Raw genomic sequence first — 27,592 nt, 5'->3', positions numbered from 1 at the left:
TACAACCAAATGCAACTCTTTGGTTTTGAAGTAGTGGATTTTATAAAAAACAGTGCTTCATGACTTCCACTTTGGTGCACATAAAAAGCCTTTCAGTTTTCCCCCTAAGGTAGGGGTTTGTTGTTGGCTTGTTTGGGGGTTTTTGAGTTGAGGATGACTGATATTTAGAAAAGGCTGGTCTGCATATGTATGGAGAGATGATAAAGCTAAAGTCTGTGTTCTGCCATCTCTTCTGGTATTCCTAGTGAGCATGTAACAAAAAAGGAAACAACAAAATGAGAAAGACAAACTTTTTTTTTTTTGGCTGAGCTCAGCAACCTAGAGTTTCAGGGAAAAGTATCTGTCTTCATGGACAGACTGCAAAGTGGAAGTCTTAATTCTGACTTGGTTTTCAACCTGAACAGCAGTTGGAGGTGTTTAGTTTAGCTTCACTGGTGTGTCAATCAAACAAAAAGTGTGTGTACTGACTGGCTGAAAACAAACGTGGTAAAACTGAAAACAATAGTGGGAGAGAGCAGGGAGGAATATATTTCACAAGACCTGCATTATGCAAGCATAGATCTTAATGTTGAGGTCAGAACACAGTATTTTCTTTGCAAATAGGACAAATTTTTTTGTTGTATCTAGTCAGTAAGCATTCCAGGACCTCCATTGCTTTTCTATAATGCTGGTGTAGTTGGCTTGAAAGATAAACAGTGCAGGGTTGAGTCTGGTAATAACTATTAGTTATCTGGGGTTTTGTTTGCTTTTTGTGTTTCGATAGCAGAACAGCTTGCATATCTGTGTGGGGAAAAAAGTGGAAGCTTAGCTCTGAATCTCCCAGTTCCTTGCCTAGAAAATTTGCTGTCTATAATCCCTTCATATAGCTTTCTGATTCACACTGCCTCTGCATTCAGCTCTGTGTGAAATATGCAAAGATTTCTTTTTTTCAGGAATGGTGCTTTTACAGAGGTGCACATAATGTGTGTGAAAATAAAGCACTGTTGATTTTTTTTTTAAACTAACTTGTGTATTTCACTTCATAACTGGAAGTCCCTCTGGTTTTCTGTCCTTTTTAATTCTTGCGTTTTCAGATTGTTTTGCTGAATAGAGTGAAATGATTTGTGTTGTGATCCAACATCTGAAAAAAAATTCTCTTGGAATTAGGACTTGGAAATAGAAGGAAATTTAGTGTTTGCTTCCTTCTTCCTCTGCCTCTTAGGTTTTAGAAGGAGAAAAGTGATGAATTATAAAAAATGTAAGAAACTATAGAGCTTAGGTGTTTTCTCCCTATTCTATTGTCCATACATCTCTCAATGTATTATAATTAGAATTTTTAGTACATGTTATAACAAGAAGAAGTTCCCTTGAGTTTTTCTGAAAGCAATAGACTTGGTTCTGAAAAGAAACCGATGTTTCCAATTCTGTGATTTGGTTCCGTATTGTCCTCCTGGGTTTGGTTTGACACATAACAAATAATTTCAGAGCTGTATTCCTTCTTCTACAATATGGTAATATAAGTAGTGTTTCTGTCACCTGTTTCAAACAGAAACACAGTGTGAATATTTGGATTGATACAGTGGTAAACAATGAGTCCTTTTTCAATTCAGAAAGTAATAACACTTTTATGCTCTTAAAATGTTTCTTAGCTGCTTCCTTCTCCCTACCCCCTCCTATCTCCTTATCACAAAGGGATTTAAGAAGGAATTTATTGAGAAAGGTTCCTAATATGCTTTCTAATGACATGCAAGGCTTCTTCTGAGTTGCTTAACAAAGTCTTTTTAGTGCGCTAGGTTTCATATAAAAGCCTTTCAGTGTTATCCTTTCACTTTAAATATCATTGGTCAAGACATTTTAATAGAAACACTTGAATTTTACGAGTAATAATCAAGTAGCACAAATGGAATAGTAATGTATTTTTGAGTTTTCATGTCATCCCTTGCTACTAAAATTTGGCTTATAGTAAAAAATGCTGTTAGTGACATCTGCTAGCAGCACAAACTTCATCTCAGCTTGTAAATTGATACTTACACTGGCAAATATTCAGGTGAGTATTGCTTTGTTGCTCTGGCAACGAGAAGAGCAATAGAAACCCTTGAGGGTTCATTTCTAGCCTACAGCACATTAAGAAAAATAATGCTCTTGAGCATTTTTCTATGAAAGATGAAATACAGTGATAGACCACAGTGTTACCAAGTGTGTCTTACTAGTGATCTCTTTCCCTGATATATATATATTTTTAAAGGAGAGTGCTGAGAGGTATTTTATGCTCATGTTAACTAACTTCAGAGATAAGATTAAACCATATCTTTAAAAAGTATACATATTAAAAATACTAATAAAAAAAGAAATAAAAAGAGCCAAAAAACATAGATTTGAGTGAAGATGGTGCTGGAAAATATTGGAAATTCTCTCTTTATTGTGAAAGATAAGATGTCCCATATCACATGTCTCCAAATCATTCCTTGCATACGTACCAATATTTCTTGCAGAATCAGTATTTTCCTAGAGTGAATGTAATATCATGTACCATGAAAATGTCAAAAAGCTGTGTTTCATTGGATGCAGCCTTTTAGATAATTGATGCTATCAGTTCAATCATTAGGGATTTGGAGATGTGTAGTTTGAGTTCGAGTACTTAAACCTGAGTTCGGGCATGGGAATATGTTAGTTCTATCCCACTGCCTTCACAAGTTTTAGAAATATTATCATGGGCTTTTTGGCTCAATTTAAATGCTGAACAAAATAAACGAAGAATTTTAATAAGCTTTGTTTTCAAGTTCTGTAAAATAAGTTAGGAAGAGGGAACTGTTCTGTTTTTAAGATGAAAGAGCTTGTATTTAGAAGTTGTAGGTTAGACCAAACTAAAGGCAATATATCAAGGCAACATACCATTCCAGTTCTCAGCTTTGATGCTGTGCAGATTAACTAGTGGTAATCAAAGAGCTATCAGTTTGGGGATCTCATGTTAACATATCAGTTGCTGAACTACAGTTAACTCTTTATGGGCTCAAGCCAACCTAAGGCTATTCTACCCAATTACTTACTGTGTGTCAACTGGCTGTTTCACTGAAGGATGAACCATTTGTATGCTGACATTTTCCTTTTAAGTATGAAAAGGCTTATAAGAGTTGCTTAACACAGCACATTTTCAGAGAGAGAATGGTCCTTAAGTTTCCTGATAATCCAGAATTATTTTGATGCTGAAAGCTGCTTTGGTTTCTGTGGAGGTTTCCAACAACTAGGTTGGTTGGTTGTCATATCTCAGACATTAGATTCATATATATTCACATGGTAACATGAGCTGCATAAAGAAGGAGATTGGTACAAAGACCTGTGAAGGTAAAAGTAAAGAAATTATAGTAAGAGAAGTAAGTAAGTAAGCTATCTTTCATTAAAAATTGTAAGAGCATAATGGACTGATCCTTTTAAGAAAGGATCTTTGCAATTTACTAAGACATTAGTTCCTGTCAAACTTGACTCTCTGATAAATTGTTCATTTCTAACTGCTGGAGTTCTTGCTGCTGTTCAGAGAAGTGAAGACAGATTGGTAATGTTGATTTGAGAGATCTTCTGAGCCAGTCAGATTTTCTGGCTTTTGGGGCCTAATTAGACATTAGGCCAGGCTTATGAGTAATCCAGGGTCCTGGTAATGGCTCCTCAGGAATGTTATCTGAAGTACAATTGTAGGATTCAGCCAAACCCCTGGATGAGATAGATCCATACCACAAAAGCCACTGCTACAACTTGCACTAACTGGGAAAGGGGCTACAGTGAACTGAAGCTGGCAGGTCATGTGAAATGTGGAGATGCTAAATAATTGAGTCTTCTGCCAGACTTCCAGATCAAGGCTGAGGCACCTTGGTAGAGCAGAATGGGAGAGCAACTGCAGTTGCTGACAAGCTGCTGTACATGTAATGTCAGTCAATCACCTGGCTTCTTTGGCAAGAGTTCACTTGTCTGAGTATTCTGAGAGCCAGTGTACTCTAAGGTGCCTATTGTTGCTGCTGGGACTTATCCACTCCTAGGTGAATAAGGGGCATGATCATCTTTAAGTGGAATAACTTGCCTGTTACTGAAGATTCCCCTCTCCATATCACAAAGCACACAACGACATGCCTCACACCTAACAGGAACCTGTAAGCAACAGAACAGGTTAATTTAAAACCTGTTGACATCTCTGACTGTACAGTAGTAATATAAGAATGTTTCGTGTTTGCCTTTTTTTCTTTCTTTCTTTTCACTGTATCTAGGCTTTGGCTGGATCTTTGTGGGTGAGTAGTTCTTGAAATACTGGAAATTTTAGATTACGCTACGAAGGCACATGCAGAATTTCTTTTAAGCTAGCCAAAAAGTAAAACACTGATGGTAATTTTCAGCATTTGAAAGGAAGTTGTCTGCAATACGTGTTTGCTTCTTTTTTTTTAATTGATGATAATCACTTTAAAAGAATGTATTTCAATATAGCTACTGTTCTACTAATCCGCTTGCGGTAAATTTTTCTGATTGTTTTATGGCCCCCTCATCCCTCCCAAAAAAAAAGTTCCTAAAAGTTGAAGACCTCTTTATCCAAAATTCAGCCTTTTAACGAAAGTTATGTTTTTCTTAGTGACCATTCTCAGACTTGTTTTAAAGACCTTTGTAAGGCTTTAGAAATTACCTCTAGATTTAAAATACTTGTGTTAGTATTGGGAGAAGAATTAGAGCCAAAACTTCATCTATGGCAGTGGTCCCTGAATTTGTCTTTGTGCAAAGAACTCCTTTGTGCATTTGACTACATTTCCTAGACCTCTTTCACTTCCCACTTGGAAATACTTCACTGCTTGGTCTTCCTCACTGGTCCTGTACCTTTTTCACGGTCCTTGTGAAGTACAGGGGTGGAGAGCAGGACCACGAGGAGCTGTGAGAGTTAGTACCATTCCTTAAGCCGATGACAGCTTCTTCCTTGAAGGCCTTGCCAGTTTTTGTCCTACCACCAACTGTAGTGGACTCTTACTGCCTATTGGCTCTTCTTTCTGACTGAGACTGCTTTTTCCAGTTGAGCAACGCAGCCTGCTCTGATTTTACAGTGACATGTACTTAGCCAAAATACTTGAATAAACTACATTCTTTGTCCTCTCATCACACGCCTCTTTGAAGAGGGAAATTTTCACAGAGCCATGTCAAACCTGCAAAGGGTATGTTTATTCCTGTGTTGTTAGAGAGTAATTGTATGGCTGAATGTTTAAATGGCTGTATTTGCAACATAGCTGTCCTTTGGAAAATGCTGGGGGGGAAAATTGATTCAAGAAAATCGTGTTGAAGTGGTACTAAAAAGACAACAGACAATTTCTGGATAGCACCAAGGCATAGATTACTGCAGTATGTCCTGGAAAAAATTGCTTTGCTAGCCAATAGTCTATGTGTTCATAAACTATACAAGGTTGAGTGATTTAAAAAAGATTTATCTGAAACAGGCAGTTCACACTTTTTATTGAAATGTTTATATGAAGATGCAGAAATCTTTTAAGACTTTAAAACTACATCAACTGTTATTTGATAGTTGTTTAGGGAGTGTGGAAAGGATTTCACCTTTAAGGAAATCATTCCATCCTGTAGGGGCATTTCTTCACCTGATTTTTTTTTTTTTTATAAATGAGATATAAGGTTGGCTGAAAGGAAAACGGGATCAAAAATTTGAAAAAAGGGGTATAGTCTTTTTAATTCAGTCTTCAGGTGATGTTAGGATGTCTGTCCCACTTACTGTCAAGCCTCATCACTGCATTTTCCAAGAACTGGTATTTTGTACTTTCAGGTCTTGCCATTTTCAGATAAACACTATGTAAAAAAAATCAAATTTTCTGCTGCTTATAATAAATGATTAATTCTTTCAACCTATTTTGTGTGTCTTCTTAAATCCCACTACATTAAATCTTTCAAGATTTGAGTCCTGTCAAGTCTATGCGGCTAGATGAGATCTACCCAAGGATACTGAGGGAGCTGGCAGAGCTGCTTCTCAAGATACTTTCAATCATTTCTCAGCAGTCCTGGCTAACTGGGAAGGTCCCAGTTGACTAGAAGTTGGAAAATGTGACACCCATCTACCAGAAGGGATAGAAGGAGAATCCAGGCAATTACAGGCCTGTCGGTCTGACCTCCGTGCCAGGGAAGGTCATAGAACAGATCATCCTGAGTGCCATCATGTGGCACGTACAGGACAACCAAGCAATCAGGCCCAGTCAGTATGGATTTATGAAAGGCATGTCCTGCTTGACCAACCTGATCTCTTTCTATGACAAGGTGATCTGCTTTGTGGATGAGGGAAAGGCTGTGGATGTTGTCTATCTGAACTTTAGTAAAGCCTTTTACACTGTTTCCCACAACATTCTCCTGAAGAAACTGGCTGCTCATGGCTTGGACTTGCATATTCTTCACTGGGTAAACAACTGGCTGGATAGCCGGGCCAAAAGGGTTGTGCATGGAGTCAAATTCAGTTGGTGTCTGTCCTGTCCCAACAGATGGGATGAGGGATGAGTTAACTCTAGACGCGACACGCGCCCTGACTCAACAGATGAGACCAGGTGTGAGTTAACTCTGGGTTAATTCTGCGCGGTTATGTGAAGTGAATGACAGACAATCACCTCCGGGGTCCAATTCAATTGTGAGTTTTGCTGAAAGTCCTTGTTGGAATATTGGTTACAGCGAATGGTGACTTGGCAAAAGTATAACAGAACTTATTAACACATTAACAGCAAAAATCCTACTACGAGCGGTATATTGACAACCATCAGTAGCTATAATATGAAATTTAACCAGAAATCAACAGCAAAGCTTAAAGATGGGGTTATCCTTATATGTTCAAAAGGGAAAGAGAGAAAGAGAGTGGTAGAGAGGGAAGGAAAACTAAGCTATAAGGGGGAGAAAAAGAGAGTAATATATATATAGAAGGAGAGACCAAGAAATAGAAATATAGCAAAAAGGAGAGAAGGAAAGAGCAGAGAGAAAAGAAGAAAGAAAAGAGTGAGGGATTCAGTCTCTTATGGCCCCACAGTGTGGATGACAGGACTTGTACAATGATGTGTGGCCTCGGTGTCCCACGGCAAGGATGCTGGGGTCAGGAGCGCAGGGTTCTCCAATGTCTGGTTCAGAGTGAGGGTCCTCAGGGTGCTGGTATTCTCTTGGTGAGGCCGAGCTGGTATTCCCTTGGTGAAGACTGGTAGGCCCTGGTGAAACTGGTGTTCCCTACTGTGAGGCCGAGCTAGTATTCCCTCCCGGCTGTTTTAGGGTGAACTTTTTATAGCTCCCAGAGTAGAGGAAAGTCGGGGGAGGGGGGGGAGGGAGGAAGTGGTGATTGCAAGAGATGAACAAGTTTCGACAAGCTCTGGGCCATGATAAAGGGTCTCAACTTTTCCCCTTTGTTTGCCAATCTGGGCATATCAGAAGATGGGGCTATGTGCCCTCCAGCACATCCTCCATCTCCTGTCAGTCAGCCGGCCTCATCTGTGGCTCATTAGCTCGTAGTTGATGTGCAGATCGCAGTTCCTCCTGCTCTGAATGTGTCTTCTTCTGGCTGAACTAGTCACAATGTTTTCAGCCATGAACCTTATCAATGCTCAACAGTGTCCAGGTACAAGTGGTGTTTGCCAGGACTCAGTATTAGGGCCAGTTCTTCTTAATATCTTTATCAATTATCCAGACGAGGGGATCGAATACACCTTCAGTAAGTTTGCAGATGACACCAAGTTGGGTGGGAGTGTTGATGTGCTGGGGAGTAGGAAGGCTCTACAGAGCAATCTGGACCAGCTGGATTGATGGGCTGAGGCCAATTGTATGAGGCCAAGTGCCAGATCCTGCACTTGTGTCACAATAACCCCATGCAATGCTACAGGCTTGGGGAAGAGTGGCTGGAAAGCTGCCTGGTGGAAAAGGACCTGGGGGTGTTGGTCAGCAGCCAGCTGAACATGAGCCAGCAGTGTGCCCAGGTGGACTTGGCAATGTTAGGTTAGTAGTTGGACTCGATGATCTTAAAGGTTTTTTCCAACCTAAACAATTCCATTATTCTAAGATGAACTTCAAAGCCAATAAATTATACCCATTCAAATTCTTCCTGGTACTTTGTGACTCTCAATTCTAACTTCTGGCTTTAGCTCTGAAAAGAAAGCAGAACTGCTCTAGATCTCATCTGAACCCTGCAGGGAAGGGAAGAAGCAGGCAAGCTGAGCTCTAAGATGACTTTTCTTGCTTGTGCCCAAATAACTGAGATGTTCTTGCTTCAGCTTTTCATCAGTTCATTTCAGTATTGGATAGAAATCAGGGACAGGAAATATTAACTTGAGAAGATGAAGCTTCTGATAATCTGAAATGATTTCAAGTAATATTTTGGACTGTTGCTGTCTACTTCCCTAAACTATAAATCAAGAAGGCATGCAAATGGAATGTCCCTGTCCTTAAGAGAGGCACCCACCCTGGCAGTGCTGGTTTCTTACCTTCAGAGAACCAGGACGAGGGTGGTTACTGTGCTCTGTGTTTTGTATCCCGGGAGGTGGCGCACATGATTTGTTTTTCAAATACAAGAGTTTTAAGCCTTTTCACAGCAAATTCTGTTGTCTTGCTTGAATTCTATTAGCAGTACTTTTTTTATGTGTGTTTTATTTGTTTGCTTTGGTTTTTGTTTTTTAAATATACTACCTAAAAAGGTCCTTTGCTTGAGGTCTCCTGCTCATTTAGTAATATTCTACTTCCCTCCCCCAAAAAGCCTCTTTCAAAAAGTTGCTGATTTTTAAGCACCGAGCTTTTATCTTTAAAGGTAGCATGGTGCACATCTGTTAATATATTTAAGGGATTGATCAAACAAGATAGATTAGCACACCAACTGTTTAATATAGTGGTTTTATTTCACACTTTGGCAAACTGTCTGGTTCTGCTTATTGCTGTCCTGTCAGTGAAGCCGACATATTATTACACATCTCTGCTCACAGAGGTACTGTGCAAGTTTTCAAATTTTTTCTTGTGCTTAAATGTCTCCTATGCTTCTGAAATTGCCGTCATCTTCAGGGCAACCTCTGTGCTTCAGGCTTATGGAAAAACTGTAGAACTGTCCGTTCATTCACATTTCTATTCATCTTTCCCAATTGAAGCTAGCCCATCTAGACAAAGCACCTTTTAAGTCTGTGTATGAAACACAAAATAATTTATTGCAAGAATACAGCTTTTCTGATAACCACAGTGCAATACAGACATGTGAAGGTTTACAATTCCAGTGCTCGATGTAATATTTCAGGACAACATGTAATTCTGATGGCCACTTAAACTGTAAACATTAACTATTCTTCCCTTTCTGCACAAAACCAAACTATTTTAAAAAATAATGGTTTTGTTTTCTTTTTTCTCCTTCCAGAGGCTTATAAGTACCATCTGCCTATACCTTGACTCATCATTTGTTTTTCTAGGAAATTCAATAGCATTTCCTAAGAAACACAGGTTGTTGTAAAGACTACAAAAATCTATGCTGCCAGTGTATACATAAATATCAGTGTATTGGATTTTTATAGTTGTTAGCTAGATAGAACTACTTTTTGTGAATAATCAAGGTACTGTGATTCTTCAACGTTTTTATTTTCATGCACCCAGCCCTATTCTGAAGTATTATGTGTAAGAATACTCTTTACTTTTTCTTTGGTTTAAGTGTTTGTTTTTTTTTTATTATTGTAAGCTTAACATTAACTTCAGCTTCCTGTATTCTTACTGTATGAGTTTTTTATTGTAGTACATCTTGAACATTTATTAGGCTGATGTTTTATACCGATTTTTAACTGCTGTTGTATTTTTACAGTACTCTACTTTGCACATATATTTCCTTCCATTGACTAACTTATACCCACCTTTTTCCCACACCGTCCTGAAATATCAACCCACTGTGACTGCCCACATCTGTTACCATCTTGGCCCACAGGTAAGGTAATGATACCCTTTTTCTCTCTTGCCTCTCTCTAGAAGATAGGTCTGAAAGAAATCCAGCTCTCTCACTTTGTGTGTGGACTGCACTTCAACAGTAGATTTACCGTGGTTTTTTTTACTCTTTTAGAACTCCACCATCACCTTTGGATGTCCTGAACCTGTCAAGGTGGTGTCAGACTTGGGTCCTTGTTGAGAAACTGGTGTTGACAGAACGGCTTAGGGAAGAGTTCCAGGACATACCACAGGACATCATCAAGCTACAATAGCTTTGGCATCACTGCTAGCAGGGACTTCACAATCCAGCTCCCTCTGGTAAATCTCTACCTGACTGAGTGGGCTTACAGAATTGTTTACATTCAGTATTGGCAGTAGAACATGTGGCACAGGATCTGTGCTAATAGGGACCTGTATACCTAATGACTCTACTGACAGCAGCATTTCAAGAAAATGAATAACAGAGATCCTGTAGGATTGTGTAAAGCCCTATCAAATTACCCAGAATTTAACAGAAGGTTTTCCCTCTCTTTTTGTCCTCTCCCTAACCTTGTCTTCCTCTTCTGAAAAGTTTGGGCTGCCATGTGTCTAGATGTCTAGATTTGAGCCCTAAGGTATTAAGCTATTGCCGCTAATTCTGAGGAAACTTTGCTGATCAACATCTTTGATCTGGATTAAGTGCAATTGAATCTGTTTTCCTTGAGTATTTCTGGATTAACCAAGTTTAAGAAAAACAAACAAATATACCCCGCCTTTGTGTTTAACAGACTAGCAACATCCTGGAAGCTAGACTCACCAGCTTTACGGGTTTTCTATCTTATCAACTGAAAGTAATCATTACTTACTTTTTGCCTTTTGTTATATTATCTATTTTTGCATATCTGGGGTAAGGGTGTTAAGATTTTAATATATCCACAAAGAGGTATTTAAAAGCTGTCATCTTGTTCTGAGTATTTGTTCCTGGGTTTCAAGAAGATATTCAAGATACACTAAAACAAACCAAACAAACAAACCAAAAAACCTCACAAAACAAGTCTTTGTATTAAAATATACATTTAAATCCCTATTTCTCCACATTACCATGCTACCACAATTCAGGATGCTGAGATTCTACTTGAATTATGGGCACAGGCATGGCTGTTTTACGGCAGCTTAAAAGTTGCTCTTCCACATTGCTGCCCCTGTTGCCCATGTGTATGTTATCTGTCCAAGTCTTAGGTAAAATCAGTTAACTTAAGCATCAGTTGCATATTTTATATGCAATATTTTATGCAATATTTATATGCAATATTTTATGTAGGGGGTCTAGTTTATCTAGTAGCCCTTGAAATCCTTGTGACCCCTACAAGGAAAGATTTGATACAATATTCTTTCTCTGCCCTACAAACTCCGCCTCAGTTTTGAATCATTAAGTTCTTTTAATTCATCCTAGCAAGATTAAAAATACATTTTTGGCCATTTGCAGGTGAGCAGAAAACATGTAAATTAAATAGCTATGAGGACTGGAATGACACTTTTGCAAAATGTTTAGCCAAGTGTGTTGGATGCAGCAAATACCTCTGGAGCTACAGTGGCTCAAAGGGTAAGCAGGAACTTGCTCTATTGTAATTTTACAGTGTTAACAAATGCCTATAAACTTTCTTCAAAGACTGTGACTTTTGTGATAAGACAAGACTAACACATAAACAATGTGTGCGTACATTCACCTGCTCCATTTAGTGTCTGCAAGAGTAATTTGTTTCCTATGCTACTTATCACCAAAAAGTCTTATAGCCTCACAAGCATTGAGAGTGAAGATTAATGTTTTTGAAAGTTTTTCCTCTAAGCTTTCAAATTACAGAATGAATGGTTACACAATGAACAGGAATAATGATACTTCAAAAGTGTTCTGCATCCCACATCTTTGATTAATTACTAAAGGAAGAACAGCATCGTGTTTCTTTTGCAGCCACAAAACTGAGATAACTAAAGTAAAACATTTTAAAATTTCCTAATCCTTTGGCATTTAAGATCCCCTCACCTAGAGACCATTGGATCCCTGGGCTTTGGCTAGCAAGCAAACCGATTACTGTGTTGCCTGTTTGTAGCAAACGCCTAGGAATAGTTCAGTATGGTTTAGGCAGTAATGAAAAAGGAGTAACCTGATACATTTTTCTTGTGGGTAAAAGCAGGTAAACTGGCAGTTATACGATAGACACTGATCACTAATGAATTGTTGGTTTGGGTTTTTTTTCGCAGTGAGGCAGTAACAAAGCTCCTGGAACCTTAAAGTTTTTATTCATGGAGTCTGTGACCCACCAAGGCTCATTTCAAAATTAAGCTATCCTGAGTTGTAATTAATTTTGCTTGCTTTAGTAAGATCATCAGAATTTTTCATTTGGCTGCTATGAACTGTAGCATTTCAAGCTTAAAGTTACGTTATTTTTGCTTTAAAGGGTAAAATGCATTCTTCAATAGTTTTGATTGTTTATTAGGAGAGACATCATTTTCTGCTGTGCCATCTTGCAGGATAACTGTTCTGGTAGAAATAACTTTATAGTTATAAGAGTAACCCAGAACAGTGTTGTCCTTAACTTTCTCTTGCCTACTCATTACACCTTTTCCTTTTTGTTCTATACTTTTCATTTCTTAAGCTTATTTGTCCTCTGCTGCCACTTTAGTTATTCACACACCTATTGGATGATGCTTTTCATTTGCAAGCTCCAGTACTTTTGACAATAACCAACAGCAACTACTCCTTCATGTTTTATCTGCCATTTATAGGATACAAGAATATCCTACTCACAGACAAGGACAAGAAACACCTCTTCTCCAGGGACTAGAAGCACCTATGGCTTTCATAGGTATCCTGTAAGGAAGGCAAAAGCCTCAGTCTGGCTGACATTTTGATTTGTGCTGCCCTCCTGCAGGATTTTCTTAATCTGTTTGCTGACATAAATATAATTTCTGTGCATCACTAGATGCAGAGGGAACTAAGAAGGTTAAGGGAAACTAGATCAGAGAGTTTTAAGGGCAAATACTGATTCACAGTGTAGTTGAGTAAATTTCAAATAAAATTACTAGCTTTCTTGTTTGGGTTTTGCCCAACTTGGAGTTTTTCAGTGCAGTTTCCTGAACATGTTTGAGTGGCTACTTCGGTCCTTAGAAGTTGTCTTTGATGTTAGCTGTGATTTCCTCAGTTAAGTTTAGGGCTGACTTGTGCTGGTGGGGCTCAGCGCCCACACAGGCCTGTAAACACCCATCAGCCACAACATTTTGGAAAACTGGGACTTTTAAAAACAGAGAATTGAGCCCATGATGCAGGGCTCCTCATGGGTCACTCCTTTATCTCATTTCATCTGCTACAAGCTAGAAATCAGGCACTGCCAGCATTGTTCTGTAGTTTCGTGCTTCTTACATCTGGCCTGGGAGGCTAGAGAGCAGGAGAGATGTGGGAGTGCTGCTCCACATTGCAAATAGTGCCAGGTTTTTTGGTGGGGTGATGAGGTCCAGGGAATGACCAAGCTACCCCACTGGTAAGGAAACGTCCAGGCAAGCATGCACAGCACCTTGCTCACAGCACCGGCAGGGCACACCGCAGGAACAGATGAACCAAGGGCTTGGCCCAGTGGGCTGGTGCCCATGGCAGGGCTTGCGCCATCCCAGGGCCATGGTGGTGGCTGAAGAAAGGAGGAGGGGGCTCCAGTGGGGCCCTGCTCCCTGACCTCAACAGCTAAAACACCAGGAAGCCCCTTTCCAACACCAGGAAAAAGCTTTTCCTTTGCTTGTTGTTTGCTTTCTGGGCTGGGTTCAACAGACTTAAAAATAACTGGTTTATTTCAAGATATGGGGGGAAACAGCTTCTCAAACAGACTGCTGGATGGTGTTTGAGCCTTCCTTTTGATTCCACCAGCCATTTGATTTCTTTCTGTGGAAAACAACTTTTAGCACTGCTTCTTATGTTTGAAGGTTTTAGGTGGCATCTATGGTTGTATTTCCTTGGCTCGAAAGAGGGTTGGTTTGGCATATGAAACCTCCTGCCCCTAACGCCCTCTTCTCCTCAAGAGCAGCTGTTACAAGCAAGCGTCAGTCCCTTCACCGGCTTTGCCAATGAGATAACATGGGAGCTCGATGGCTCCCAGCCCTTCCCGACACCACCAAAGCACAAAACGGCCGGGAAGACGATGGGAGCGTCGCTCCTCCCCGTCCGCACCCTGCGCCGTGGCTCTGGCCCTCCCCCGAACCCCGCTCCGCTTCCCTGAGGCGACCCGCCGTTCCCTGCAGCTGCCGCCGTCTCCCCACCGGAGGAAATCGCCCAGGGCACCGAGGTGCGAGACCCGGTGTGCGGTACCCTGCGGTGCCGCCGGCGGCGCCAGGGTGTTGCGGAGCCGACAGGTGGCCGCTCCCTTCCCAACGACGTTCCAGTGGCTGCAGGACGCGGCGAGGGGGTCGACCCTGCCCGTCCCGAGAGGAGGAGGGGACGAGGAGGAGGAGGAGGAGGACGGACGAGCAGTCCGCCCCCGTCCTGAATAATGTGGCCGAAGCGGCAATGTGAGTAGCAGCGCAGCGGCGGCGGGAGCTCACCCTGCCAAGTGAGGAAGGGAGGCGCGGAGGGCGCCGGTGCAGCCGCCCGGTGCTCCCGGAGAGGCAGCCGGCACCTCGCTCCCGCCTTGCGCTCTCCTCAGGTGGGTGCCCCGGAGCCGCTCCCCGGCCGGTCGGGCGAGCTGAGGCCCCGCTCGCCGTGGGAAAGGGGCGAGAGGACTGTACCCGAGCCTCCGGTCGGGAGCAGGGTGCCGGTGCTGGGCTTCGCGGTTGGACAACCACATTTTTAGGTTGGAATAATTTGAGTCTTAAATTACTTGCCTTTTTTCCCCCCTTTTAAAATCCTGCAGTGTACAGCTGTGTATTGGCGAGGTGTGGGGAAAGTGGGCATTTCGAGTCAGCTAAGCATCAAAAAAAAAAAAAAAGTGCTTACATTTAGAGCTTTTCTTTCTGCCAAGGGGCAAGCGGGTACTTGAAGGAGAAAGGAAATTGGGAGCTGCTGTAAGGTGGGACTGCTAATCGCTTTCTTTTCCTTCTACTTTCTTTTCCTTCTATTTCTCTGTCTTACGTGTCCTGCCACACCCGGACTGCCCGCAGGGTTTTTTCCTCCCTGCTCCTCTCTGCCCTCTTGTCTCCTTGACACCGTGAGTATTGCCGGGTATCTCCGGCTGCGTCACCTCTCCGGGACAGACGCGGAAGCAGGGAGGTTTGTGCCACCTGTCAGGGCACAACGAGCCCCTCTGCCGCACACCGTCCGTCTACTGGTACTGAGCTGAGCAGCCACAGCCTCCAACATCAGCAAAAGCACAGTCCGGCTTTTGTGAATCTAGACCGGACTTTACACTTTATAACTCCTAACTGCGGTGGATAGCAAATTTTTATCTCTCTTAACTCCCCTAAGTTTGTCTGAGTTAATGCCTTAGCTGCTATTGTGTAGAGTTTTACACGTGTCTATGTGGGTATTCAAAAAAAACCAAAACAAACTAAAAATCTGTGCAGCATGTGTAACCTCATTTAGCTAAGAGCTCCAGGTGGACCCAGCAGATAGGATCAATCCAGTCCCCCAGTGCCTTCTGAATCCAAGAAAGTAAAACCAGAAGACAGTTGGCAACAAAAATGTTTTCTAACAACATTGGAGAGTTGGTAAATGTATTCTTTAATCTTTAAAAGGCATATTTTAGAACCATTTAAGAAGTTTGCAGTTAAAGTAAAATACGATCTAATATTAGAAGCTAGATATTCTGTACTTTCTCTTCTACTTAGGTAGAGCCTAAATTGAGCCTATTTTGCAACAGTTGCTCCATAGTTTTGATGAAAACCAGTGCAAAATCATTGTAAAGATACCCCTGCTAAGTCAACAACAGAAAAAGCACAATAAAACTTGATTGATGGTCTCATAGATCTTTACAGTGGACCCCACCCCCCAAAAAATAATGTTTCATTCTACATGGTTCCTGCATCTTCCTTCTTTGTGTGCATGAGCTTTGTCAGGGTTCATGTTCACTTTCACTAGATGAATTAAACTTTGGCGTAACTTTGAGTATTATTTTAGTGCAGGTTTGCACCACTGCAAGTGGTAGAGTGAGACAGATTTCTCTTAGACTAAGGTAATAATTGGGGAATTTTTTATATCTCTGAAGATTCATTATGTATATTTGGACATAAGAAGGATTTTTTTCAGTATAAGAACAATCAGCCATTGGAATAATCTCCCCAGGGAAGTGGTGGATTCCCCAACATTGGACACTTTTAAGATTCAGCTGGGCAGGATGCTGGACCATCTTGTCTAGACTGTGCTTTTGCCAAGATAGGCTGGACCGGATGATCCTTGTGGTCTCTTCCAACCTGGTATTCTATGATTCTATTATATTACTTTCTCAATCTTAATCCTTTGATGAAAATACAGTAAGTTTCTCACAGTATCTCCCTTACAGTCAGACAAATGCACACACTTATACAATGACACAGAACATTTTAAGAGCTCAGATCAGTACCTTTAAAGATTTTACTCACTTTTTCTTTTTTCTCCCCCTTTTTTTCTGATGCAGAAAATAAGAAACTGGGATTATTTACAGAAGAACCTTCAGTGTTCATCATTACCCACATTCTCCCTCACTGAGGTTCAAAGGCTGGAGTACAGCTGTGCTTCTGGTTGTTAGAGATGACTGTGTCAGAGAGGGACACTTGCTACTTCTGTTGCGATTAAAACAAAATGAGAGGTCAGGCGATAGTACTGTTCAGTGCTAGTTTACCAATCTGCGTTTTCTTCAGTGTTTTGTTACACCTTTTGTTTTTAATGCCAGGTAGAATTCAGGAATAACCACATGCACAAACACAGGATAGGAAGTAACTAGAGAGGTAAAATCCTTACAGGAAAAATGACATGGTCTTTATGGTGGATTATAAACAGAACCTCAGGCAATAAGGTCTGCTATTAAGAAAAAGATTCAAACTTCATTTTGGCATGAATAGCCAGAACTAGAGCCTCCAGAATGTGTGTGCTGGATTAGTGTGTCTCTTCTGCAGCAAAAAACAGACCAGTTAGGCAGAATTCACGGGAGAGCAGTAGGATTTGCAAAATAGGAGAGGATAAAAAGTGAACAATTCGGCCTTATTCTAGAGAAGGGGTATGGCAGAAATCTTGACATTTGTAAAGGCACTTTCAAGAAATAAAGGAATATCTTCTCAAGTGTAAACTGTTGCTAGGAAGATTTAGGCTAGATAATACACAATATTTTTTAGCAGGTTGGCAAAGTGAACATATTGGTTGAACATGTTCAAGAACACGTTCCTTTGCAGATCAGGAAGTTATCACATGGCATCAAATCATCAATGTTTCACAATTGCAGTGTGATACTTCTTTGTTCAATATCATAAATGAGGTGGCGCATTTCTTGCAGATCAGAAGTGCGCGTTAGCATTCCTGACGAGGAGGAAGATGAAATATTCAATATGGAATTGTTTTCTACTTCTTCATAGTCAGGAAAATTGTGAATCCTGTTGTTTTTGTAGTATGTTGATGTGCCATTAATACAGTCCATGGAAACTGTGATATAACTGAGAGAAGGTGAAACGACCACTCTAGTCATGTTTGAACGTAGTCAGAGCTCATTGTGTGAATGAGATTCTTTGGGCCTTCAGTTATTTTTACCCAGCATGTCAAAAGGGTGAATAGAGGGAGTTCCCTGCATGGTCAGCATTTTAAACCATTCCTGTAGTGTCTGCCTGTCACAGAAAATCAATAGTTAACTGTGTATTGTCTATATAGTCATGTGTGGTACCTGGTACTTTTCAAAGTCAAAATCCTTCTAGGGTTAAGATGAGCTTCATGTTTCTTTGAGGTTTTATGGGTGTGGATTGAAGGGAGTTGGGAATTTTCTGCTTGAAGATCAAGTTTTAGAAACAAAAGGGGTTGTCAGAGGTGGGAATGCAACAAATACGCTATCACCTCATCTCTGAGGGCTGCAGTTAACACAATATATCAGAAATAAAATAGACACTTTGTGTAGCAGTGCCGGAGAAATTACAAGATTTTCTGTGTTGCTACAAAAATATATTTATGTCTCTGTGTTTTTATTTTTGTTTTTTGTTTGTTTGTTGTTGTTTGTTTTTTACCTTGGCAGGTCCTGTGAAATTAGCAGGGCTCTTTTTGGCATCCTTGGCTGCTTGGTACTTGGGATACTTATTCGCTAGTCATATACACAAAGACATGATAACATTTTCTGTTGCTAATCTTCAAGACATTGGAAACAAACCAGTGTTGAGGCGTATGTAGTTGTACTTTTTTTTTTAATTTTCCTTTATACTAGATCTAATGTTGTGCATTTACATAGTAAATGACAAATGGCTTGTTAGCTAATAAATGATTTGGTGTGTGCTACTTTAAGAATGAAGTTGGCTGTGTAAATTTAATTTATTAATGCAAGTCTGAACTATTTCTTAGATGCTGTCTTTGAAGAAACGCAATGTCAACCTATGTTTGCCAGTATGCAAATATAATTAATTGAATAGTAATGTAAGAACACCTTATTAGTTTGCTGGCATGTAAGAAAAAGCTGCAGGTACAGCTTTGGTCAATCACGTGTATGTTAAAGTTACAGTAAACTGCTGAATCACTAACTAAACTTTGTGATTAAATCCTCATTATTTTTTTCCTCTAATCTGACTGGATGGCTTAATGTGTATGTTTTTCTCATTCTGTGACTATGTTATTGTGTGAAAAAGGCTTAATGAGAATGATAACTATTAACCTCAAGTTGTTGGTAGGAATAATTCACCACTCTAGCCCTTGTTTCCTCTTATATGAAATAGTACAAAATAATGACTCTAAACTCAGATCACACCATATAGACCATTTTTCCCTAGATAAGCTTGCTCTTGGTCCCAGTAGCTGTTTGAAAGTCAACAACTTAAAGCCCAGGCCAATGTGTGATAATGTTGCCAGAATACTGGAAAACCGGCAGGATTGGGTTCTGTGTTTATATGTTTGAGCTTAGCATGTTGACATTATTTCCATGTAGAAATCCTTCATGCAGCATCCAAGAAAACATTTTCTCATCTTTGTCATTGTAGCCCCAGTCCCCAAAAGGCAGAAGTGTGATCACTGGTCTCCTTGCTCCCCTGGGAGCTACTCCTATCGAATTCTTAGCGGTGGTGGCAAAGCAAAGCTGGCTAAAATTTGTTTTGAGGATGATCTGTGAGTACTGGTCTCCCTTTAAGTCTAAAGAAGTACTTTGTAGTGTGAGGAAGGGTGTTTCATTTTGGTTCACTAGCAGCAGGTAAGCTCCTACCAAGGGGCTCCTATTCTGGTGCTAAACTCAGAATATATCTGACAGTATCTAACCCTTGCCTCTACCTCCTTTTTTAAAAAAAAATTACTGAATCTCAGGTTATTTTCTTTGTTCCTCTACATAAGCTGCACTCAACTCTTAGTTTCAAGTATGATTTTTAATCTTCATGGTTCAGGATTGCCAGTTTATGGTATGTCGAATAGTCAACACCTTCTGAAAGTCAGGTTCTTTCATGGTTTTTTAAACTGGGCAGGTAGAGTAACTTCAAAACCTTGCAGTTATCCTTTGTGTAGATATAGTCCACATACAATATTACCACAAAATGACATTTTATCTTGCTTTTTGGTGTTGGGTTTGTTTTGGGTTGGGTTGAGTTTTTTTCCCTCTTTATCTTCCTGGCTGGATTTCTACAAAGCACTCTCTTGATCTGGCTCATTTTGAAAGACTCATTGTACATCATTAAATGAAACTGAATGATATCATATGCAAGATTTTTAAACTGTAGCTATTGTTTACTACAAAGTCTTGAGTTAAAACACTGAAGAAAACACAAGCATCAGGACTTAGCATTGGTAAATATAACTTTGGATCAGAGATTCTGGATGGATGCATTCTGCTGATACTCTATTTCTATTCCAGGCTCATAAGCAAAGAGAAGGGTAATGTTGGAAGAGGTATAAACATTGCCATTGTTAACTGTAAGTAAGAGAAAAAATGTTAGCAAGAGACATACTTTTGTACTGCAATAACTTACAAAGGTTCTTGGGGTTGGGGGGAGGATGTTTGTTTGTTTTTTCTAGCTAGTGTGGAAGGAAAGGAAAAAATCACAAACTTGATTCATGTTAAATGTAAGTGAAACAAATCCATGTTTTAGAGAAAGAGTCTTCTGGAAAAAAAAAAAAAAAAAAAAAAAAGAGAAACATTTCCATAATCAACATATGAAAATAGAAAATGTGTTCATAGAAGCAGCGTATATGTATTCTATTAGATTAAAGAACTGCTTCTTGTGTAACAGCAAAAATATCCGTGGTTTCCAGCAGTAAGACTGTACTTTCAGGTCCAGTCCTTGATAAAAACTATTAACATCTACTTCTCCACTGATAAGGGTCAAGCAATAACTGAGAATTGCAGTTCTGCCCCAAGGTGCATGTGCCTTTTCCAGACTTGGACAGCAAGACAGACTCAAAGCTTGATTAATATTAAACTGTCATTATATGTCTTTGCTTATAATGGGAGCTATTAGAAAGCAAAAAGTGCAGTGTATTCCAGATCTGCAGGCACCATTTTAATGTAGATGAATGGGAATGGTGGTGAAGTGCGGTGTATTCAATAATGGATCCCGACAGAAATGTATGGCTGAATGTTGGGGGGATGTGGAAGAAAGGGAGTTCAGATGCACAGTCATTTGGCTTTGATCACAAAACACTTATGTTCCAGTTTTTTGGTCCCATAATTGCTAAGCAAGATCTTGATCTTATATAAACTTGCATGATTTTACTGAAGTCACTGGGAGAAATTACCATGGACAAGAACCTGTTCCATTTTTTTTTCCCAGTTAACTGCTACATTATTTTTTTCCAGTAAGGAATCATAAAAACTTTGCTGGTTGTAATAGGTAAACAGTTAAAAATGAATTTTCAGCATAGAGGTATAAAGTAAGAGGGCAAATGATCATCCTGAATGCCGAAGCAAGATTATAGCAAATAGGAGTAGGGAACTAGCATTGTCTTTGCACCTGACATTAGTGAGGAAAAAGAAGTGATATATCACATTTTACACATTTTTAAACAGCCATTTCCTTCATCACACATGTAATCATTTTAGCTACACTTCACCTCCACCTGCAGGTAAATCTGTCCATTATCTTGAACCAATCTGTAGACATATTTCCTACAAGTCCTCTAATAAGATCAGCCAAGCTAATGACTGTGCTCAGTAAGTTTCCTATGGCATCACATTTGTATTTTATTCCATAATGGTAGCTCTTCCTTCTCTGAATGCACATGGCCTTTTATAAGAAAGGAAGACAGAACTGTTAAGCCCAAGCTAAAAACAGAGAAGGGGAGAGAAAGAATTTTGTGGATTTCTGCAGTCAGCAGAAAGAATTTTGTGGATTTCTGCAGTCTCACTACAGCCTTTTCCATTTTTTGTGATCACTGCTCAGAAACAGCCCAGTTCTAGAACACTGTTTTACCATTGACAGATTTTTGCTGCCTTTTCCCTTTATCAGTGTGATAAATCTGCCGTTTAAAATCCTATGTTCAGAAGAATTTGACTTCATGATTGTACTGTACACAGATCAAAGATAAGACAGAAATTAATCAGGAACTGCTGGATCTTCTCACTGGAAATGAGCTGATGCCCTCTAAATGGAAAAGACCTCATGTAGCAGGGATATGGTTCTTGGATGGTGAAAACCAATTAATTCAGTTGTCATGGACGTAGAAATTTGAAAATTGCTTCCAATTGTATAATATATATCTTGTTTAAACAGATAGCTATCTAAACAGCAGCATAATTAATTATGAATATTGACCAAAATGTTTTGGAATGACTAATTGTTTGCATGCTTAATTTCTGGTGTGGAGAGTGTTGAGTTTCTGTCCACTGAGATCCAAATGGTATGGAAGCTTGCACATCTAAAACACTGTGCAGAATAGTATTAAGCTCATTCAAGTAGTCTTAGGCTTAACTAATTTTCCTATTTAGGGTTGCGAAACATAGAACTACACAGTAAAATGAATTCTTTCTTTAAAATAAAAGTAATAAAATTTTTTACTCACATTTGATGATTCAGAGATTGCACAAAGCAAAATATTCTTCCCTAATCTTAAACTTAAGTCATTCCATATTCTTTCCAATTTAAAAACATAAATTCAGAATCACAATGATACACAAAAATAGAGTTGCCTAGCTTTAGTTGAAAGTTCTGTATGTGCTGATGGAATTTAACAATTTTTCTTACATTTACACATTTTTTTCATTACAGATCGAACAGGAAAAGTTATATCGGCACAATTTTTTGACATGTGGGAAGGAGGTAGGGAAAAGAATGTGATAGAGCTTTTGCTAGTGTTTCAGTGTTAAGAAAGGACTTACATTTAAATAATTATCCTGCTCTTTCAAAAGACTACAATTGTATTATTGAAGGGGATTAGCTAGAAATAAACAGCGATTGTCTTCATAAAACATGCTCTGGTCAGATATGATGACAAATTTTACCTGAAAAGCTGAATTTCTCTTTTTGGTTTAGATAACTAATTGTCTTTTTTTTTTTTTTAATTGTCTTGCTGCCTTTTTTCTTTCTTTTTATTTTTTTTTCTTTTAATTGTCAAATTATTATTTTTTAATTGTCCTTTTTCTCTGTTATTTCAGTCTGGTAGGAATAGCACTTAAACAGGTACCATATCAAGATACTTCTTTCTGCAAAATTCCTTTTCCTTGCATATTTTGTTTTATTTTAGTTGTAAAATCATCATAGGAAATTTGCTAGTCTGTCTCTTGACATCCCTTCATGCAGCTAGAAAGATAATCTTCTTTAAGAGTAGCTTTTAGCACTTTTTCCAAACTCTGAATGATAAAGGTTTCCTTATCTATTAGTAAGGAGAAAGAGAAGGCACTGGAAGCTGATTCTCTGACCACTTGAGAATACTTGTGACCTTACATGCGTGAATAGAAATCACATTGGGACTAATCATGGAGCTACAATTTTATAATACAATATGTAGCTTGTAATGTTTCCAGGGCTCCTGTTACATTTTTTTGTAGGGAAAACAAGTGTCTTGTCTATGTCTAGCAATTGCAAAACCAGTAAATATCTTAGTACTACAAACAGGCTGCCACTTAATGAAAGAGGATGTACATTGGAGTGCGGAACTCAGCTCTGCAGATAGCATGGTAGTGGGAAACACACAGAATAGCAATGACTTCTCCTGGACTACTCAGTTTTTTTCTTGCATGTATAATATTACATGAAGTAAACATAAGAAAGCATCTATATACTTACCCTGTGTGTAGATGGCCTTTATAGAAGTTCAGATGTATCTTTGTTTACTACTGGGAAATGCAGATCAATCTGTGCCCCCCTAGCCTTTCGTGAGAGCCAGCAGCTTTCTGCATCTTTCAGGATTAGGCCCTTTGCCTGTAAACAGAAAAATTGCCTAATTAAGTCTCATATTGAATAGACAAGGCCAAAAAGTGAAAACAGGTTCAAAGTAGGTGCAATGTGATATCATGTAGTGAATAATCGGTTATGTAATTGATTCAACAGACCACTCGGGAGAGATGATGACTTTCATTAAAAATGCACCAGAAGGATCCCTGCTTCTGATGGTGACTCAGGATGAAGGAAGCACCCGGTAAGCAAGTTATTCATGACAGGCTGAGGAACAGAGCAATTAATAGCTTGAAAATAGTCATTGCATCATGGCATAAAGAAATGATGAGTTTCACTCTATAGTCAGGATTGTTCTCTCATTTTCTGCCTAAAAGGCTTTGAAACCATGTCCATTCAATGCTCGCCCATATCACATATGCTGATGATTCCACAGATGTATAGATAGTGTCATATTTGTTTAAAAGCACCAGTTGTCCTCATAAAGGGTAATACTGTTACCTCTGGATCACAACTTCTATTAAGAAGGTACCCACACCTCCAGTTTTAATGTACCTAGACTGCATTCCTTCTTACATCTTAACCTGATTCTTCAAGTGCTTTCAAATCTTAGGGATCTTTTATTTGAATTCATGGTATAGTAATTAAAAGGGAAACATTTGGTTGATAAATATTTTATGTTCTTGTCCTTATTTAAGAGGGGTTGAAATACCAAACAGTATTTAAGATATATTTTTCATTTTGCTATGCTGTTACAAACAGGTTGTATTAATATCAGGAATGTAGAGAGGAGGAAGAAAAATAATTTTGCTCTGCAAGTTTAATGATATGCTACTAAGACAGCTCTCAGGATTTTTTAAACTTCTCATTGTTGCTTCTGCTGACATCCTAATGTAAGGCATGAATCAGCTGTGCCCTTTTTCAGCATTTTTCACATTGTGAATTTTTAACTCCTTTTTCACTAAATTTTCCTAGGTTGAAAAACGATGCCAAAAAATTAGTAGAAGAGCTGGGAAGTAAACAAATATGGAATATGAAGTTCAGGTCAAGCTGGGCTTTTATAGCTGCCAAAGGCTTCAAGCTGCCAGATGATATCCAAAAAGAAAAGGTCAGGTTAATTTTATTTTCAGTTTTTATTTGTCTGTATATCAGATATAACCTTCAGGTGCAGATTTCATGGGTTAGTTATAATAACTGGGGCAGATGCCCCATCCCTGGAGACATTCCAGGCCAGGCTGGACGGGGGTCTGAGCAACCTGATCTAGTTGAAGATGTCCCTGCTCATGGCAGGGGGGTTGGACCAAATGACCTTTGAAGGTCCCTTCCAACCCAAACTATTCAATGACTCCGATCTGTCATTCTCCTTTGCTTTGGATCTGGATCATACACAGTACTGACTTCTACCACATCAGCACTAAATCATCTGTAGACAGTTTTCAGAGGTGACCATTAATTCTAGAGTCTCAGTTTTTAAATGTCCAACCTGACATGCTGTACAGAAACTTAAGGACAAAATCCAAGGCCTTCATAAAAACAGAGGCTTTTATATGAAAATGGGACTGTCTCAAATTAGCCATGCACATACAGCAATGCTTGCATCACAAAACTTTTCCAGGTAACTTGCCTTCAGACTTCAGGAGGACTAAAGATATCATTTTAAAATCAGATATCTGTTTGCACCTGTGACCTTGCTAATTCGCTTTCTATAAACCCAGCAGTGCTCATCCGTATGACAGAGGGGCACACAGAAATGAGAAAAACCAACACAGAGGTCAGTTGCCTTGATGATACTGACTCCCTCCAAAGGCATGTGAAACTTTCATAGTTATTTTTTTCCCAGAATATTGTTACAATCTTCACATTACAGAGTTTCTGTGGGGAAAAAAAAGGTATTCAATTTAGGGTATATTATGACAGCCATCTGGGAAATAAATAAAGCACTCTGATCAAGAGAGAAACTGGTGGAATCTGCACTTATTATGTCAAGCAAGATATGTAACATGCTACTTGGTTTCTCAGTCCTACCCCACTACCTCCTTCTGTTGTGTGAGGTTTGACAAACTAGTCTGTTAATGGTGAACCAAACATTGATTTTTTTTTTTTTTTTTTTTTGACAGATACTCCACTCTGACAAGAACAACAGATACAGTGGCTGGCCAGCTGAAATCCAAATAGAAGGCTGTATCCCAAGAAACCTGATCTAAACAAATGCATACCTCATTAATAAAGATGTCTTTATATTTTTTTATATATCTATTACTCTAGCAAATTGCCCCCAGAACCCAATAAGCATCTGAACACTAATGGTAAAAGAAGACATATGCACAGTTTTTAACCTTCCCTTCCTCTGTGAGGTTTTACTCCAATCTGGAAACAAATAGGTATTTTGATGACAAGTGGAAATAAAATACTCTGTTTTGGAATTGCAGTGTTCAGGAATTCATTCATAAAATACCAGTAATTTTTAAAATTATTATACATTGTCATTAGTAATTTTAGTGTTTTGGTTTTGCTTGTTTATTTGGGTTTAGTGTCTGTTTTCTTTTCATTCCTATTGAAGACTAATATACAAATAGAACTGAGTCTAAATTGTAATATAAAATCCCTAGCAGTAAAGCAAATTAGTTTTATGTTAATTTATTAGTACCCAATTCTCTTCAGAAAAAGTATGGAAATAGCAGTTACATTTGTTGAGCTGGTTATAGTGATGTTGACAACATGCAATAACAATGTTAACACATAAAGATCAAGTTATTGGAATTATTTTGCTAAATTTAAGCTGCAAATCTACATGACTTTTCTAATTATTTGTTCTTCCTTTAACTTCCTTCAAAAATGTTGTGACTTCATGCAAGCTTAAGTGTTCTTAATGCTAACTGTAGAATCAAACACATGACTGTAAGGAAACTGTAGAAGCCATTTATTCAGTCTCCCTTTTCCTGAAGCACATTGACTCTGTTTGGACCTTTCTTAACTGGCATTTGTTCCCCCTGTTATTCAGAAGCCTCCCGTATGGCAGATTTCACAGCATTCCTGTAGCATTTCACTGTTATTCTATTTATTCCCCAAACATACAGAATTAACCTAAAAGGACCAAGCACATTACACAGAGTATAACTCATCACCATTCTTTTTATGGCAGTCTATTATGTATCTGAAGACTGTTCTCATCAACTCTGTCATCCCTAGACTCAACTTACCTGGTATATTTTAATCTTCCTTTACATTTTTCTCAACACTAAGGACATTCATTTAGCAGCAGCTTTCTCAAAATGCTGTGCTTCAAACAAGTCACAGCGTTCTGGAGTTACTTAGGAGTACCCCACTCTTGACTTTGGGCAAGAGGAAAATCAGAACTTGTGACCTGAGAGGGTGGCTGCCAACAGCCAAAGATTCAGTCTGTTTCTTCTCTCCACATTGCCTGGTTGATGCCCCCTCAGCAGTGCTCCAAATCTCTACCTTTGCTGCATCTGCCACTTCCAGATTGTGGTCGCTGCTGTGTTCACAGTATCACAGTATGTTTGGGATTGGAAGGGACCTCAAAAGATCATCCAGTCCAATCCTCCTGCCGGAGCAGTAACGCCTAGGTGAGGTCGCACAGGAACACGTCGAGGTGGGTTTTAAATGTCTTCAGCGAAGGAGACTCCACAACCCCTCTGGGCAGCCTATTCCAAACAGCTTTCTGGTATCACGTCCACCACTAGTCCCTGAAGACACCAGTTTCCTGCTACCAGTTTCCAAACTGCTCTATAGCCCAGGGACATTGCCAAAGAAAGCAGTTAAATTAGTTTGACTCAATTTGACTGTGGCAGACTCACAATGGTTCCCCCTTATCACCTTGCTACAGATGAGACGGTTACAAATTGAGTACTTAAACAGTTGTTTCAGTATTTTTCCACATCTAAGTCATTCTTCTTTTGTTCTTTTTGCTTGTTCATCCTACAAGTTGTGTAGGTCAGGGGCACAAGTATTTTACACATGCAATAGCAACTGCTTGCGAACTGTTGTAACTTATGCTGAACTTGGCCTCATTCTTGAAATCTAGGTATTTGGATGGAAAGTTTGCTAGCAGTTGCAGGCTACTTTTCAGCTAAGAAAGCTTCTCTGTGTCTGCTGCTGTTCCTTACATGTGTGTTTTAACAAAAGAAGAGAGGTGTCATAGGCATCTATCTTCCCTGTGAGCCTGTGGTGGGACAAAGCTTTTCCAAAGGTACTTCAGTGCTTATTCCTTGGCAGGTTTGAAACAGTGGGTTCCAGG

General features: G+C 39.3%; 1 protein-coding gene across 1 annotated transcript; it reads left to right on the top strand.

Annotated features, from left to right (window-relative positions):
- The first annotated feature begins 17,609 nt into the window (after positions 1 to 17,609).
- On the top strand, positions 17,610 to 25,614 carry FAM3B (FAM3 metabolism regulating signaling molecule B). Its single transcript, XM_080363447.1, has 7 exons — positions 17,610 to 18,197; positions 19,003 to 19,126; positions 19,860 to 19,918; positions 22,210 to 22,260; positions 23,491 to 23,578; positions 24,310 to 24,442; positions 25,452 to 25,614. Exons 1-7 carry the CDS (start codon positions 17,990 to 17,992, stop codon positions 25,536 to 25,538), a joined length of 750 nt encoding a protein of 249 aa, XP_080219573.1. The 5' UTR covers positions 17,610 to 17,989; the 3' UTR covers positions 25,539 to 25,614.
- The last annotated feature ends 1,978 nt before the right edge of the window (positions 25,615 to 27,592 follow it).

The sequence above is a fragment of the Nesoenas mayeri genome (assembly GCF_963082525.1).
Source record: "Nesoenas mayeri genome assembly, chromosome: 1".
Classification (NCBI taxonomy): Eukaryota; Metazoa; Chordata; class Aves; order Columbiformes; family Columbidae; genus Nesoenas; species Nesoenas mayeri.
Note: the sequence above shows the minus strand (reverse complement) of the source record. Positions and strands in the feature narration are given on the sequence as shown.